The sequence below is a fragment of the Calonectris borealis genome, chromosome 2, assembly GCF_964195595.1.
Source record: "Calonectris borealis chromosome 2, bCalBor7.hap1.2, whole genome shotgun sequence".
NCBI lineage: Eukaryota > Metazoa > Chordata > Aves > Procellariiformes > Procellariidae > Calonectris > Calonectris borealis.
The window spans coordinates 65,430,767-65,448,558 of record NC_134313.1 but is presented as its reverse complement, the minus strand read 5'-3'; the positions used below and the strand labels follow the sequence as shown (position 1 = coordinate 65,448,558).

Sequence of the window (17,792 nt, the reverse complement as noted above, 5' to 3'; positions counted from 1 at the left end):
GTCTGTTTCCATTTTCTGATCTTGACAGAGATTACTGTATGTGCACAAATGGGATTTGAGGAAGAGATACTTTCCCTTATCTAGGAGACTGACTGGTTCAGTGGGACCAGATCACCTTTCCATGGACCTTCTCGAGTCCCTGAATCTTGTGGTGAATTAACAGAAATTGTAATTGAAGTCCCTGCATATCTCTGTGACAAATATGATCTTGGTTTTTAGGCAGAGTATCTTTTTGAGGATATTTCTGCTGTCCTGGATGTACAGGATGCTGTCCTTGATGCAACAGGACCATCAGTCTTTCATCGTGAGATATCTGTGTTGCCTAATGCAGTGCTTTGTCTTTGGGCTCTTCAAGTAATGGCTGCACTTTAACAGTTCCTTGGCACTGATGTCTTCAATGTTAACTGCTGAAGGCAAGGAAATGTTTCTGACCCCCTTTTCTGCATTCCCCTTGCCCCAGCATGTGGTATTATTCCAGCCTTCCTGTCATGCAATGTGGGAAGCTCATATAGATCATCTGCCTGAAAGCCTGATCACCAGCAGAAAGCGCTTGTGTAAGAGGAAGTGAGAAGCCAGAGCACAGGGGAAGATCTTTTTGCCGTTGTGGTCAAGTGATGATTGACAATGGTGCGAGTCTGATTCTGGCATCTGAGTTAGCAGTAGGAGGTTGGGTTGGCTTGTTGTAACAACATCCCATAAGAGGCCTTGAGATGAATGTTATACTTGACGCTTTGAGGCAAAAGTGGCACATATTCTGCTGTGAAAGAGGCAAATTCGTGCTTCCCTGTTGGATGCCTTGGATGCCTTTTTGATTTATCTGCCCTTCAGTTGAGGATGAAGGGGCAGTGATACCTCCCTAAACACTTGTGATTCCAAGTCCTCCTTTTTTTCTCCTCTGCCTCCCTGCCCTGACTGAATTTTTGAGCTTCTTGAACTGATTTCTCATCTCTTTGCACAATGCTGTTTTGAGAAAGGAAGAAGCAATATGTAACTGAAAGTGAGGAGAAGGGTGGTAGGTACTGGTGGCAAGTCTGTCTTCATTCAACTTACATTGCCTGAGACTGTACCCTCAAAATGCAGGAAATGCCTACTACTAACCCCTATCTTTTCAGCATCATGCAGCCAGATGCTGAGTATCTCTCCCCATGAAAGAAAGGATGTCTGTCTTGGGAAGGGGTTTCTAGTTAACAGGAGAGGGTAATAGGAGGACATCTTGCTGGAATTTTTAGGCTAAATAAGACCAATTGGATGATACACAGCTCAATTTCTGCTGCTGATGATGTGTCAAGGACATCTCTCCTCCGTTTTCATCATCCCGCAATTCTGAGCAGCTCTGGAGTTAAATAAGAATTTCCTCCGTCCAGCAGAAATGTTTTATACTATCTGATAACTGGGTTGTCTTGTCTTTTCTGATCTCAAAATTGAAGTATCTTAAATCTTTGTTTTACTTATGGGATTGTTCTTCATGTTTTCCATATCCACCCCCTTGATTTTGGTGAAAGGGAAGTTGGAAGCTCGTGTTGACTGTGAACCTCCCTTTACTAGTCATAGAAGCTTATGGGTTTGCATGTTTTAAACAGCTTTGACTCAAAAAATGGCAGTGGGAGATTGTACGTATATCTGTAGAGCAGCAGGCTGGAAGGTTTTTGCAAAATTCCTGAGTACGTTTGCATCAATAACAAAGAGCCTGGCTCTCAGCATGTGGGGACTTATTCTCAGCAGCTGATGAAATGAGAGTGGTTTTCATGGGTAGGAGGCAGTGTGGGATGGATTTAGTCCTTGAATGCTTTAATGCTTTAAGGAGGGGTAAAATGCATTACAAAGCACGTTAGTGTAAGTTTGCCTGGGGATAAGCGAGGACTGGTAAAGGTAATCTTGCTTAAATAAATGGTGGAGAATTTATCTCGAGAATTTGTTTTTGTTGCTATTAATTTTCTTTAGTGCAGTTATGTAGACTGTGTGGCTAGCACTTTAAAGTTAGAAAACTTACTGGAAACCTTTATTCACAGATTGTTGTTTGAATTCTTGTAACTTCTTGTACTCAATATTCCCCGAATTGTCCTAGAGATACGGGGGTGTGGGGGATGGAAATGTGACCTCATATGTTTCCTAACAGGAAAGAGGTGAACCCATCATTCCTGTTGCATGTTTCTTTGATGTCTTCAAAAAGACATCTCTTCTCTGAGCTTTTAAAAAGAGAGTGCAGAAGGGATTGACATGACAGTGACCACCAAACATAGGTGATTCTAATTGTCCTCCTCCACTGCACTTTCAGCTGGATCTGTGTGAAAAACTTGAGGGGTCCAGATTATCTTTGTTGAGTAAGAGGTATTAAAATACTTTTTACACTAGCTGATTTGTGTGAGGAGGATGCATCATTGTTTTGGGGTGGAATTTTCAAAAGCAACTGCTTAACCTTAATCAGTTTTCCCTTAAGTCGCTGAGTATGGCTATGCTGTCTCTGAGCTTCATCCTGGATCCTGTATTTTCAGGAAGACAGACAAGACTTACCTTTTCTTTTTTTCCTCATGATAGCTTTCTCTCAGATATGTACTGTTTTGTTGTTCGTTTTAAAATCTGCTTAAGTGAGTGTGAAGGAAGTAACAGCATAAGGAGAAGGAAGGCTTTTTAAAAACCACATACTCTAGTGTGCTATTGAGAGGTGTAAAACAGTGGGAAGTTCCCAGTATCTGATGATCCTACTTTCAAGAGCACTAGTCAAACATCTTCTGTATATGTAGTTGAGATGTTTATCAACCTTACTGGCATATTGTAAGAATTAACGGAATAACTTTTCGTTTGTTTGTTTGTTTTTTCCCCCCTGTGGTAGAGCAGAAAGTCATAAGTGGATCTCATTTGGCATGTATAATCCAGAACAAGAAATGTGTTCAGAGATTCCATATTCTTTGAGATAACCTAGTAAGCCCATGAGAAATGCTGACATCCAGCATCTTTTTGTTCCTGAGCCTTCATGTTTGCACCAGGGAAACTGACCTCATATGAACTGTTGGAAGGTCAAAATGGGGAAAAGTGTATAACTGTGCCTTTTCATTTTTTTGACTAATACCTAGGAGACTACAGTTTCTGGTTTTCTGTAAACTTAGATTTAGATCAAACCCAGTTTGCTGATAATCTAGGATTTTATATTTTTCTGCTAACATTATGCTCAGTGGTAGCTGAGACATGTATATAGAATAATTAAGTAACTATTCTTGAAATTTATGTGGTTTTCGTCTTTATTCTACTTTTATTTTCAGTGGAATCTGGCTGAAAATCTATTCCAGTTGTTTTCAACCAAAAAGGACAATTTGGAAAATGAAGTCTGAACAAACGGAAACTGTTTCCTTGAGCTGTGCTGCTCTACATGATAGAAAGCCTGGGTACTGGAAGAAAGAATACATCTTCAAACAAATAGCTGCTGTCAAAACTAGAGTAATGCGACTTGTTAAACCTGTGGATCCTTATACAGGTCTTCCATGTAAAAACAAAGAAGCTATGAGGTAAGCAATGCCTTGCCACAGATGATGTTTACTCGAGAACAATGTACAGAATATTAATGGCTTTGGAAATGCTGGGGGGATATGGAAATAGAGCTATAAAATTTATATCATAATGGGAAAATATGATGATAGTCTATAAATGACCTAGCCTGAGAAACATAAGTAGCAGTTAGTAGAAATTTAAAAATTCTGTTGGAAGCATAGTTTAAGTTTTGTCACTTTGAGAATCTTTTTTTTTAAACACTACTCTCCCCTCTCAATTCCTAAATAACAGAGCCTCTGGCGTGAGTTGGATAATTGTTCTAAAGGACAAAAATGGAAAGGAACATGTAATGGAGAAGTCAAACATATCATTTAAAGACACATCTGTTACTATACTTTGGTATAGTAGAAATTGGCCATGCTTAGACATCCTGTCAACCCTAAAACTATTCGGAGTTACGCCATTGCTTCCTGACCAAAGCAGAGCTCCCAGCAAGAATGGGTGAGTTTTAACATAGGATTTTGGAGGGGTTTTTGGTGTAACTGGTTGATAATGTGTCTGTAGGAGCTATCTGACCTTGGTTTGACTTAACAAGTTAATTCTTTCTTAGAAAGCCTTTCTGTAGTGTTTCTTCCAAAGCCCATGTCCTTCTCTTCATTGGTAGAGCTTTTTAGCAAGAAATAGGTACAACCCAGCAAGCTATGACATTAATTCATAGGTTAATGTAGCTGCTGGCATGCAAGATACAGATTGATAGGTCCTGCCTTGGAAAGCTGAATCTAAGCCATAGATACAAATGAGCATGAAACAAACATGTACATCTAGGAGATTTTAATGTAAGACATTTAGATTGGAACAGTTCATTAATGTTTATGTGGCTACAATCAGGTAATCTATGTTACTAACATTTATTTTTTTCTATCTGATAGGTGTGTATGTGAATTTAGGGAACTTGATGTTTGGCTGCGTGTACAATATAAGTATGTGCATATAAAAAAAAATTACTCCACAGCACAATGTGGGATAGCTGTTGTTTTGTAACTTAAGTGTGTACAGTATTTTTCTGGCATTATATTCTGAGAAAAGATGTTTAAACTAAAAGTGTGTATTTGAGGTATGTATGTATTTGGTAGCTGTCAATGAGTTTTCCACATCTGTATCTTATGTGTCGTTTTAGTGTATGTAGTATCAGCTACATGCTTCTTACACAAAATCCCTAGCGGTAGAGCTCTGAAAAGAGAGAATTGTTGTTCACCTACAAAAAACATGGTTCCCCAAGTAGAAGCAAAGTATTTGCCTAAAAAAATCAAGAGAAGCCTTTTGTGTAAAGTCAGCTAAACAAGTCTTGCAGTCAAATTGTGTGGGAAATGTAGCTGTTTTACCAAGATGATGATTCGTATGTAGAAAACAGTAAAAGAAAACTTGCAGGCAGTTAGTGTATTTATTTCACAGAATCGTAAGTTGTTAGAGCTTGTGAATATACATGGAGGTAATGATTTCACAAAGATCAGAATGTTACTCAGAGTGTTAAGACTATATGGAGCTTTCCCAAAGTCCCTGTATTTATACCAACCTAATTGACTTAAAGATGGAAAGGGTTGATGTCTCATCCCTGCCCCAAATCTTACAGTTCAAGGTAATGTGACGAAGTTCCTGTTGGTTGCTGGCTTCTCAGCAGTGTGTAGTGGTAGGTGATATTACTGTGATACTATTGGGAAATCAAGGAACAGTTTTGAATATAATAAGAGCCTAAGTCTGCAAAGGGTTTTGGAAGGAGTTATTTCTCCATTCTGAATAGGTAATGCAGACTCTGCTTTCTGCTCTTTTTTTATGCGTCATTAGCCAGTAAGAATGCCCGTGAAGTATGAACTTTAGTTAAAGGGTGTTATGGAGCTAAATAGCTTTAATTACAGGCAAAATCTAGAAATAATTTTCTAAAAAAGGAAAGCTTCCTCTAACAGAAGCTTTTAATTTATTGTATGTACAGTTTGATCCTTTCCTTGGAATTTTGCTTCTGTGGAGGAAGAATTTACCTTCTTAATAGCTTGCTTCATACTGACAGATGTTCAGTGATTCCATCTAGTACCAACATAGTATTAAAAACAAATTATAAAGTAATTCTGTGGCTATTTTGAAATATTGGGCAAGCATATAAATTTTTCTTCTTTTTTAGGTAGTATATTAACCCATCCTATGATGGCTATTGTTTCTTTTCTTGTTAGGTGTTGAGATCCTGCTAGTATGCTGTAGTTGTTCAGAAGTAAAGTTTATGGCTGTGCATGCTGAATGCTTTCAAAACTGTTTTCATTGTGTGCTGTTGGTCAGACTTCAGGGTTAAAAATGAAATTAGGCTAAGCTTTTACATAAATATGGAGACATAGTCTTGTTGCTACATTCTGTATGTTCTTTTCAAAGACCTCGTCGACGTTCCTTAATTGCTGAATACCATCTTGCTAACCTGACTGAAAGTAGCGTAGCAGTTGGTGCTGATAAGCTTGTCCAGCTCTTCAGGCTGAATCCAGGACTCTTAATAGGACTTTGGAAGGTAAGATAACATTTTGTTTCCATACTTTATTAGGACGTGAAGAAACGTATTCTTTTGCGTTGTAGTTTGGGATTTTGGGAGTTTTTTTGGGTTTTGTTTTTTTTGTTTTTTTTTTTTTTTTTAATCTTCCTTTTTTCCTTCGGATTTTGAAAGATCTTGTCTAAACTAATAACAAGAAAATACAGGTAGGGACAGCTAGTTGATGATTTATTGTATTCTAAAGAACTGTCGCAGGAGTATCTGTACTTTAAAAAAAATCCACCTCTAATTAAAAGAACATTTAGGTATCATAGTATATTAATGTACTGATCTTATTTCTGTGTTCAATTGTATTTATTTTGCAGTCTTCACTTGCCAAAGTTTGATATCCTAAAGACATTTTAAATAGAATGGTTTGAGGAGAGACGTGCTTCTTCCCCTGACTCATGTCTTGTCCTATCCCCATCACTCAAAGTGATGAATTCCCACAAGGCAACTTTGCTAGTTGTTTCCTTTAATCTACATCACCAGGTATCAGTAGTATCCTGTTCCAGCAGTAGGAACGTTGTAAACTGTGCCCTTTTGGGGATATTAAATTCTTGGTATTAAGTGTCTAAGTTAAGGGGTTAGTCTCTGTAGGCTGTGCGTAGAGATTAATGTCTTTAGAGAGCAGTGCAGAAAGTCTGAAGTAGACTTCTACTGCAAAGGAATCTGTGTCTTTGCACTGAATACACTGGGACCTAGGTGTCTGCCTGAAGTTGCATATGGTTAGGTGCTATGGAAGCCTATCTCAGGTGTTCTGCTCTTGGACTGAATTCAGAGGTGGCAGCCCTTTCTTCCTCCCCCAGCCATGTTAATGACGTAGACATATTATTTGGCACTGGCAAGGAACTTCCCTCAGGGAGCCTGTAAACAGTTGCTCTAGGCTGTGTCTCGTTTCCAGCTGGAAACTCTTGCTACCGCAAATGTGCACAATCACCAGAGGAATTGTTTAAAACCACATAAGGAATGTTTGTTTCACTCTTACTTAAAGGTGTCCGTTCCCTAGAAAACTTGAGACTGGCTGACCTGCATGAGCCTATTACAGGTTGTCTCAATCTATGTAAAGCTCCAATAAGTGAACGGCAGTTTCTTTTGTATCTTCAGAAGTTTAGTAAATTGGTGTCCCTGTGTTGTTGTCCCTATGGTCTTGCTAGCGCATTACCCCGTCCCATGCTTGGAAAGAGAACTCTTTCAGCACCTGGGAATGGTTCAATCATAAGTAAGTTCCACAAAGTTGTTAAGCATCGAGTGCCTCACTCTAGTATATTTTTCTTGCTTACTTTTCTGAACAGCTGTTCTTGTTCTCTATGTGGGCAGAGTAACATTAGGCACTTAACTGTAGATGGGTGTAGTAATTGTAAATGCCACACATTTTTTTTTTTTTACACATAGCTTAGCGGCACAACAGAAATTCTTGATGCTAGTAGTTTTGACAACCAAGGCAGGTTAAGTGGGCCTTCTGGTATTTGGATAGAGAAAGACTGAGAGATTCTGTGTGATTGATAAATCTCTGTCATTATATCTTTTATAGCTGTAATTTTGCACTACAAAAGTACAGGAGTAGCTAAAAAAAAAAGTTTGAGTAGGGGATGTAATTTTCTGTTTGGTAACCCAGAGAGACGAAAACAATAGTTGCCCACTTTTCAAGACAGTAATAGACTGCTGGCAGTGAATAATTTTGCTATTGACTTATGTGTTTCCAAAGTAGGACTTAAAAATGCGTTTTTCTTTTTAAAAAAAAAGAGCTGAAATCCTAGCATTCTGTGTTCTTGAAGTAAATAGATACCTTTGGCTCTGTTTAGTTCTCACATTGAGCTCTGAAGTTTTCTTTAAGCTGTATAGGCCTATAGAAGATATGTCTTATTGCTTTCCCAGGAGTACGTAATCTGGTGAAGACACCTGGAGTTTTATTTTGAAATTCAATATTTCTATTGAATAGCTCTGTATTCCTCACTGATGTTAGCCCTCTTTGCAAATAGTTCCTTACATACGAAAATAAGCTTGATGCTTAGGTATTTAGTAGCTGGGAGTAAGGCCTGTTTGACTCTTTTTAGGTATCCAGTTTAAAGTGGTAAGTAGAAGCTAGAGAAGTACAATTCATGGATTGCTGCTGATAATTTTTGCCCTGGCATAGCTAGTTTTCCTCCCTTTCCCCATACTATAGAAATGCTGTGAACTTTCACATGTATTCTGTACTCTTGTGAAAAGACAGTAGCAGTTACAGGAGTCCAAGTGTTAAAGCAAGCCATTATTAACATTATTACAGTAACTGGCAGAGTAATAAGCAGCAGCATTTATCTATAATTTTAATGCTCAAGAAGACCTTGTGAAAAAAAGTATTTCCAGATGAAAATACATCTACTTTAATTAACTTTTTAGGAGAAAAATGAAATTGCTTTTGTTATGGCGAGTCTTCATTATCATCAACTTCTTGAGAGAAGCACTTTGGGTTCTGCTACTATGTAAGTTTTGGTTTCTCCGTTGTGGGTAATAAAGATAACCTTTTGAATAAAGCTTTTTGAATAAAGAGTTTTACAGTTACAATTGGCTGCTGGTAAGAGGTTTATATTTAGGCAGTAACTAACTATTCTTGTTTAATATAAACAACAGTTATGGTAACTATATACAAAGCTATAGAAGTATTTTCATACTAAAATGTTACCACTGTTATGCTATTAAGGAGATAATTTAGTCATACAAGTGTCCTAGTACTTGTTTTATTGAGAAAGTTAGAAATACACTGCCCATACTTTCTCCCTTTTCACAAGCAGTCTTTTTATTCCCTCTTCCTATCTGAAAGACCTAGAAAAGAGAGAGACATTTTAGGAAGTACGAAAATAATCTTTAGCTGTGTAAGAAGGAATAAAAAATTCTAGTAAACTGGTAAGGTGCCTACATTTATCTTTTAGTCCTATTGAAAAACTAGCTGGATTTCCTATGAAGTATTTGTGTATATGTGTATATTGCAGTGTATAATATAATTCCTGTTTATACACTGTAAACTGTTTAGAAAGATGGCGTTTTTTAGCTTTAGAGGATGATTTTGGGGATTTATTTTCCCCCTAGCCCACCCCCTCAGCTTTCTGCTCAGATACTGTTGTATCTACTGATGGTCTTATGTGCCCGCTATAACTTAGTATGGCTCTTTTCACACAGAAGGTGAGACTTAACACCACCTCCTTTACTACCAAATAGGATCCTATGTAGGAGATGCTCAGTTGCCTCTGGGATTTGGGCTCTTCTGGTCATTTGTGTGCAGTAGTTTCTCTTTTAGGTTAGGCACATACAAAATTATTCAATAACTGATATTCCAGAGAAGTCTGTAGCTAGTTGGCTTTTAGATTTGTAGTTAAGCTGATGCATTTTTTTTTCCGTAAACAAATCCGTATTTTGGAGTTTAACAGATGTACCTTTTAAAGTTAACTGCCGTATTTTCTGCCTTTGCTAGACTGAACAGCTGATTAGAAGTATTAGACACTGTATTAGACAGCTTAAAAGAAATATGATAAACTAGAGATGTTTGATTTTTCAAAAGCATTAATAAAGAAGAAAAGTTGTATCTTCTAATAATTTTTTCCTCTCTTATAAGCTCTCCTAAGATGATAGTCTCAGTCAGTGTAGGGCTATGTGCTATATCTCTTTCTATTAAGTCATTCTCGCTTGCTTAGTTCCTTTTTTTTTTTCTTTTTTTAAAGTCAATATGCCCTTCCACCTAATAAACCTGTATTGGATGATGTTGACCCAGAATATGGACTGCATGACTACAATCTACATCTTGATATGCACGGTAGAAGCTGCACCTATCTGTGTGGAACATTCAAAAGCCTCTTCTGCAGAAAAGGTAGAGTTGACAGAACAATAATGTCTGTTTTTAGAATGATCCCTGCTGTTATGTTTTCCCTCTTATATCCAGTATCTCTGTTTTAAGGGGAGAAACCGAAATGGATTTTTAAGAGTAAGCTATCTTTTTGTTCGTTGTGTGATTTCTTTGTATCTGAATAGTGTGGCGTCATAAGCTTGCTCTATATAAAGTGTGCCTGCTATTACATTGACATAGTGTCAGGCCTGAGATGTAAGTTCTGCAGATTGTCAGGATATTTTCGTTTGGTTAATAATGCAGTGGCACAGCTTTTGGTGCAGGTTGATGTTGCTTCCGCTTGTATACTATAAGGGAGAATGAGTTTGTCCTCATACATTTTGGAGACCTATTTGTGTAGAATTCTTCTCAAGTAGAAGAATGCAGGTGCATTGATGGATTAAATATTTAAATATATTTGTAGAAGATACTGTGAACTTTAAGATTTATAGCTTTTATTTAGGTCAACTTAAGGTTGCCTATTCTGACATCCTTTCATGGTGTAATAAACAATTTCAGTGGTTGTTTTTAACTGTGCTGCCTTTTTTCAGTTCTTAGCATTTCTTTTAATGAGACATGATTGGCTATCCTTGTTGTTCATGTACAACCCAACTTAATAATTCTACTAGGGTTTTGCAAAATATATGGGTGATCTCTCTTTTGACTTAACTTCAACACAGCCCTGCCTAGAGCTATACAGCTGTCTGTCTGTCAGCAGAGACAGATTAAAATATTAAACTTAAAATTAAACAATTAAAATTAAACACTGTAAATTAATTATTGCTCCCCAGTATTTTTCTGATAACAGTACTAATGAGCCTTCTGTTGATTTCTGAAAACACTGTTTTTGATGAGGACAGTAGAGGGCACTGTTATCAGGCTTGAGTGCTTTTACAGTCTTAGAACAAATTTCCCCATGACTTTTTTTTTTTAAAAATTTGTATTTGATCACTCCAAGAACTGTCATTTAGACCGTAGCCTTGTGCACATTGTGGAGTGTTGTTGTCCTTTGAATTTGAAACATACATGTTTTCAGATTCCTGAAAAGCTCCAGCCTTGAAATAAAGGAATACTTATAAGTTGGTCAATACAGGAGTCCTCTTTATACTCTCAAAAAATAATTTATTCAATTTATTTTGTAAATTGGCCAGAGATTTGGGTTTTTGGTTTTGGGTTTTGGTGGTTTGTTTTTTTTTTTTAGGTGAATGTCATGTTTTGTTTTCTAAAATGAAAATTTCATGCTCCTAGCAATACAGCTGTACAAGAGAAAGCAGTATGTGGCACACTTTTCTTTGTTGGTGTCACTTTTTTGCTGCTTAAGAAGCTACTTCTGTTAAAGATTAAGCTGGTGTTTATGCAGATTGTAGCAAATGTCCAGGAGCTACAGTTGGGATGCCATCTCACTTTGCTAGTTAGAGAATCCGTTTTATGGTCATGAGTGTTTTCTGAACTGGTTTTGTGTCCTTCAGCTGTGTGACAGCCGCTAGATTCTGCTCTCTTGGGACATCAGCCAGCTGAAGCCATGGTTCTGCAGGCAATAAGCTCATTTATCATCTAGACCCTTCCACGTACTTGCACAATAATTTCTTTTGGAAAATGCTTGATTTCCTCCATAATTTGTGTTCAGAAATGAGGTAGTGAGGCAGCTTATGGCTGTCTGCTGTCATATATTTTCACAGTAATTTGTTGTTCACTTTGCTCTTTCTGGTACACATGGTGTTTCTGAATGTGGCTAACAGAGTAGGTTTGTCCAAGCTCGTTGTATATGATGGTTTGCGCTTTGTTTTTTGCCTCCATTCTAATGATACTCTTTGTCCTCTGGGAGGGCTCTGAAGCATGGAGGTCACCGACATAGTGAGAAGTCTTACTATTTGTTAAAATTCTCTACCCAATCCAGATTTGTTTTAAATTATGGATGTGACATGCCAATGGCCGTTTCCACAACCTGAGACACTGATCAGCTGTCAGCTATTATACTGGGGTTTTACTTATTTATTTGATGCCATTAGGAAGCTGTAGACACTCCTAGGTTACCAGGGAATGCCCATTTGTTGTTCTGCAGAATAACTGATCTATTTGTTCACTTTTAGTTGTATTTTTGTCTGCTTTTTGTTAATGTTCATTAACGTTGCGCTTCATTTTGCTGCTCTATTTTCAATTCTTTCTGCAAAATTCTTAACATCAAATAAAAAAGGTATATCGCACTTCATTGAACCAAGTGGATGGAGTATATATGGCTTCAGATCTTTTCTGTTATTAATACTTGCACTGCAGTAACTAGCTGTTTTGCCACTCTGTTTTGGCTGGTTTTTAGCATTTTATTTTATGCTTCCTTTCATTTAAACAGAATTGGTAATATGGTCTGGTTGACAGATACTGTAGGGTGAATATTGAATTGAATGTATTAGAAAACTTTTATTATTTTCAGAAACCTATGACAGGCTTTTCATATGACTTATAGAAGCCATGAATACTACATATAGCTTTTTAATGAACATTCTTGAAATGTATTTACCTAGTTTTTTTAACTTTTTAAGCATAGCTTTGTAGCCATATGGTAGTCCTAAGCTTTGGCTTTTCATTGTTATTCCTTGTTGATGTAAGTTGTGTTTGCAAAATGTAATGGGGTTATTTTTGTTTGTTTAGAGAGCTTTTAAGATTTGTTTGTAAAATATCTCATCATGTATTTGAAATGTTTTTGCTTGACCTTGAAGATTGATTTGCAAGTTTAAATGACCATTTCAGCATGGTAAGGCTGGTTGTTGCCACTGGAATTAGTGTTAAGCACAGCCTTCCTCGTGAAAATAACAATCAAATTACAACTTGCAACAAGAGCTTGGTTAGCAAAACAAACTCGCTTGGCTTTTAGCTAAAATAAGTGCCTTTGAACTATTGGGCTATTTGTTTCTTTCCCCTGAGGTTTGTCTACATGACACATGTTCTCTATATTGGTATTCCCTTTATTTGGAAATATTTGTTCCCTTTAACTTATACTGATTAAAGTGCTGCTTTGCTGCTATACATGTCTTGCATAAACTCTGGACTGCAGATATTATAAGGGGACAATGAAACAAATTCTAGATCAGGCTGAAGAAAGCCCTCTCCAATTTGCTTCCTCTATGTTTCTTTTGGTATGTCTAATGTAGTTTGCTCTCCCCTTTAATTTCCTTTTCTTATCTGGCTGGGATAAGGAACGGGAGATGTCAGTGCTTAGCACTTCAGCTTCTTGCTAATTTCTAGGCATACTTTTTCTTTCTTCTAAATATAAGAACTGCAATGAAGCTTTTGTATTTAAAAAAAAAAGTTATAAAGATTGGATTAACTAATCCACGAATAATTAGCCTCAGATTCCTGATCTGTGTCACCTCTTTCCATTCGGGCTTAAAGTTAAGAAGTAACTGCAACAGGGGATTTATAACTTACACCTTAGCCAGGCGACCCATCTAGCAATGCAGTAGTTCATGTTATTAATGCCGTGCAATAGTAGTCATATCCTGGGCTTCATTCATTTGTTAGCAGTATGCTTTGTTTCAATCTGTCTTTATTCCGTTAAAATTTTAATTTGTTTTGAATGAGTGAGAGGAATAGCTGCTTCCATTCAAATCTGAATTGTGGAAAACTGAATAGTCCTTTGGAAAAAATGCTTGTTGACTGATGTTGTTTAAAGTCTCTTGTATAAAAGCTCAACTCTAGATGCGGGCTTTCAGTGTTCACTCAGTAAAGCTTGACTATTTATCGAAAATATTTTTATCTTGAATGAAATTTTCTCATTGGATTTGATGTACTGAGGTTTGGAACGGAACCATTTGGGTAGGTATCAACTTAATAGCCTTTTTTGCACTTTGAGCTGGATCCTGAAAGTGAATTCTGGTTACATTTTCCTCACTGAGTTCTCTAGGACTTCACTGCAAGGATAGTGGGTATCACTGTCTGGAGTGATGCATTTTCCTTCAACCATACAAAATATTTCCTGGGCATAGTCATGTTGGTTCCACTGTATTCACACTCCTGTTCCAGACAGTGTCTGTACTGAAAAACCTGCTGCTTCTGCTTCTGCTCCTGTCATGTGTTGGGCTCCTGCCTCCACACAGTAAGTATTCTTTAGACTTCCCACTTGTGAGTGATGTCTTTCTAGCATTGCTTTGCAGTCAAGCGTCTCTTGGGAGTTGCTTGGCCTCACAGTACCAATTCAGAGAAGTTTCCGGCTTCTGTGGTAAACTGTGGGCTCTCTTTCTCTGTCACTTTGCCTCCAGCCCTCTGCCTTCAGCAGCCACCAGGCAAAGGCTTTTGCTGCATGCAGGCTTTAGCTTTTTAACTCAAAGCCAGTCTTTTTGATGTTGCTGCTTCTGTCTTCAGCCTCATGCTGCTACTTTGGCCTGATTGAAAGAGAACCGCAGGCAAGACACTTCTCTCTTTTTTCACTTTTGCCACTTGTGTCTTAAACCTCCACAAGCTTCTTCAGTTATTATCCAGGGCCTGCTACTGGATCCTAACAAGCTGTATTTTTCTGGGAATTCCTTCTCTCCCTTCTTATCTGTCTCCTGCAAGTGTTAGATACTTAGTTCTGTTCCTTCCCGCCCCCCTCCCCCCCCCGCCCCTTTGAGGTCTCTAGTGCCTTCATTTGCTCTCTTAAGAAAGTATCTCTTGTTCAAGGAAATTTGTTTAAGGGATGTCTTGCTAAGAAGTCTGCTTGCATCATGATGTGATGCATATTTTTTTTTGTACTCAGAGATCTTGTTTGTTATGATGTACCCCAAATTATAATTAGACTGTTGGACTCCCTGGTTATCTTTCCTCCTCCAGTAGCAAGGGAAAAAAGAACAATTAGTAGAAGTCAGTCTCTTCTGGGAGGAGAGAAAGACGTGCCAAAGAAATACGGTTATGTTTAGGAAAAAAAAAAAAATCACAAAGAAATCTGTCAAAAAATGAAAGTGAGCCTTTGGGAAGCTATTTAAAAAATGAACAAATCCATACTTTAAAAACATGATTCAAATCCAGGCATACTTCTTGTCAGTTTAAATGATGCAGGGAGGACTGATAGTTATCCTTATACCCTGTTGTATAGGGTTATTTGAGTTTCCACACAGAGTAGAGAGATTAAAAAAAAAAAAAAAAGAAAAAAGGGGTGGTGGGTATCTCATTATTTATTTCACGTGTTATGTGTTGAACTTGATGTTTGGGGACTGGGCAGTGAAGGAGGCACTGGTGGCATGAAATTTGAAATATTGAACATAGAATTTACTTCTCGCATCCTTGCGTAAGTCCTTTACGTGGCATTCAGATTTTTATACTCAAATATACCAATTGTTTTTTTAGCTGCTGCTTCTACTGTGGATCACAGAATCAAAGCCCTGAACTGTGACTTAAATTCTCTGTAATGTGCTGGATATCTAGCTGTTGGTGTCAGGGTTCCTTATGGGTGAGCGGGAGGAAACTAAAGACATGGAGAGAAGCAGAGAGAACATTTATGGTGTACTTGGGCTTAGTTTGATTTGTAGTAGTATAATGTTATATATTGTTAATATTTTCAGGTGACATTGAAAATGGATATTTGAGGCTCACAGTCGTAAGCTTAAAGGATAATACGAAGCACTTGCCTCTTATTGGGACAGTTGGCTTATCCTGGGAAACAGATGTGTTTAAAGGCAATGTAAAGGTCAGTCAGAAATATTTTTTGTTTCTGGAAATGCTTATCTCAAAAGAGAATAATGTTTATGCATTCTAAATATGCTAATTTAAAAAAAAGGTTTTTATTTATGGAAGGTGTGTGTAACTAGAAAAAGAACTCAATTCAAATGTTGCAAAAATTATGTGAATTTTGAGGAAAAAGAGTTTTATCATTTCTGTCTTAGAGTCTAGATTGCATGATAGACCCATTATGCATGTGTGATGACTTGATGACTCCAGTGGTTTCTACTCAGCAAAGATGCTGTGACTGAGCAGCACTGCTTGGAAATGCTAGACAAAAAATGTTCTGCAGATGTGCTTTTTGTGGGGTTTTTGGTTGTTGTGTTTTTTTTTTTTCTGGCAATAAGTGTTGAACCCCAGGGAAATACTCTGCAGATCTGTGGTAGCATGTATGTGCAATGGAAGTTAGGAACGGTTGGAGAATATTAAAATGCTGATGAACCAGGCAGAAACTACATCCACATTCATGCAGTCAGCACCTAGCTCTTGAGTCATGTGCATGGGTCAGCTGGATTAACTGTTTTTATTCTAGAGGACTTCTCACTCTTTCTCTTATATAAAATTCCTAAAAGAATTATTTCAAAGAAAGATTGAGAGTAGTTCTGTAGATTTTGCAATAACGGTGAAGGCACATATTTTTAAATGTACTTCAGCTGCATGGAAATTTCAGAAGTACCAAAAATTCTGATAAATGTAACTTAAGCACTACTGAAAAATGATTTTGTTCAACAGTTTATTTCAATTTTGGCACTTACATTGGAAAAAAAGTAAAAATTAATAATAACTGTCCTTTCTGCTAATTGCACATACGTGCGGAATGGAATACTGTTTGATAACATATTTTGCTCATAGATATTAAAATAGTTGCTTTACAGTTTACAGTGTCAGCCAGCTTTCCTGTGCAATAAGGAATATAAAATTATCTTAAAACTTAGTAACCTACTAATATCTGTTGGGAACATCAGCTACAGTTGAGCTTGAATTGCAGTTTCCATTCAGTCCTCCCTCTCTTAATTGCTCATAGCAATTTTTTTTCTTCAAATTCCTTGTTTGCATAGTGACAGGTTTGTTCACTTGCTTTTGTTCTCAGTTTGTACTAAACTTTTTTGAGTTAGGTGTTTGTTTTCAGAAGAACAACAAATCCTTCCCCTATGTGTGTTAATAAAAATATTGTATGTTGGTAATTAGAAGGAGTTCAAGCTAACAAGAAAATGCTTTTAAAGCAATTTTTTGCCATCTTTCTTTAATTGCCATGAATGTTCATTGAGAACCATAATGCAGAATAGGTGCTTTTTGGAAGCTTCTGAAAAATTTTAGACTTGAATGAGTTTATTTTATTTTCATTTTATTTTTATCGTGTATCCCATTAATTTAGTTAGAACTGCTTGCATGCTTAAAGTTAGTGGGATCTTAGCACATAATTACAGAATATGCTTCATTTGCTTGAAAAGCATACGATAGGAGGTAGGAAATCTTGCTGCTGTGTTGGGCAGATACCAGAAAATTAAAGCTCCGGGGATACCTTTTTGTGGCCTTTAAATATATAAAGGGGGCTTATGAGAAAGACTGAGGGAGACTTTTTGCTCTGTAGTGACAGGGCAAGGGACAATGGTTTTAAACTGAAAGAGGGTAGATTTAAATTGGGCATTAGGAAGAGTTTTTTTTATGATGAGGGTGGTGAGACACTGGAACAGATTGCCCAGGGAAGTTGTGGATGCCCATCACGGGAAATGATCAAGATCAGGTTGGACAGGGCTTTGAGCAACCTGATCTAGTGGAAGATGTTCCTGTCCACGGCAGGGGGGTTGGACTAGGTGATCTTTAAAGGTCCCTTCCAACCCAAACCATTCTATGATTCTATATGATTTACAGCTGCTTGGCAGAATTTTTTCTTCCGTGAAAATAATCATGAGTACCACATAAAAATCTGGGAAATTAACTGTCAGAGGAAACAGAGGGCTATGGCTGTAGCCTTTAGTTTAGCTCTGTCCTATGTGCTTACAGCATAAGTTATACTGAATATTTGTTTCTAGGAAAAATAAAAATATCAAATTTTTTTTTAAACCCCTCATTTTGTGGTGAGAGATTACTCATGTCAACACATAGCTGTGGGTAGAATTCAGTTTGGCTTTCAACATAAATCTCTAAAACTCTTAAAACATGTGAAGACCAAATAAAATCAGCTACAGCAGCCGAACA

General features: G+C 37.3%; 1 protein-coding gene across 1 annotated transcript in view; it reads left to right on the top strand.

Annotated features, from left to right (window-relative positions):
- FBXO15 (F-box protein 15) overlaps positions 1 to 17,792 on the top strand; it is a 29,314-nt gene that overhangs the window by 8,114 nt on the left and 3,408 nt on the right. The window contains exons 4-9 of the mRNA XM_075142178.1: positions 3,258 to 3,500; positions 3,775 to 3,984; positions 5,899 to 6,028; positions 8,429 to 8,511; positions 9,745 to 9,890; positions 15,437 to 15,561. Coding sequence (XP_074998279.1) covers positions 3,258 to 3,500; positions 3,775 to 3,984; positions 5,899 to 6,028; positions 8,429 to 8,511; positions 9,745 to 9,890; positions 15,437 to 15,561 — 937 coding nt within the window. The remainder of the gene's footprint in view (positions 1 to 3,257; positions 3,501 to 3,774; positions 3,985 to 5,898; positions 6,029 to 8,428; positions 8,512 to 9,744; positions 9,891 to 15,436; positions 15,562 to 17,792) is intronic.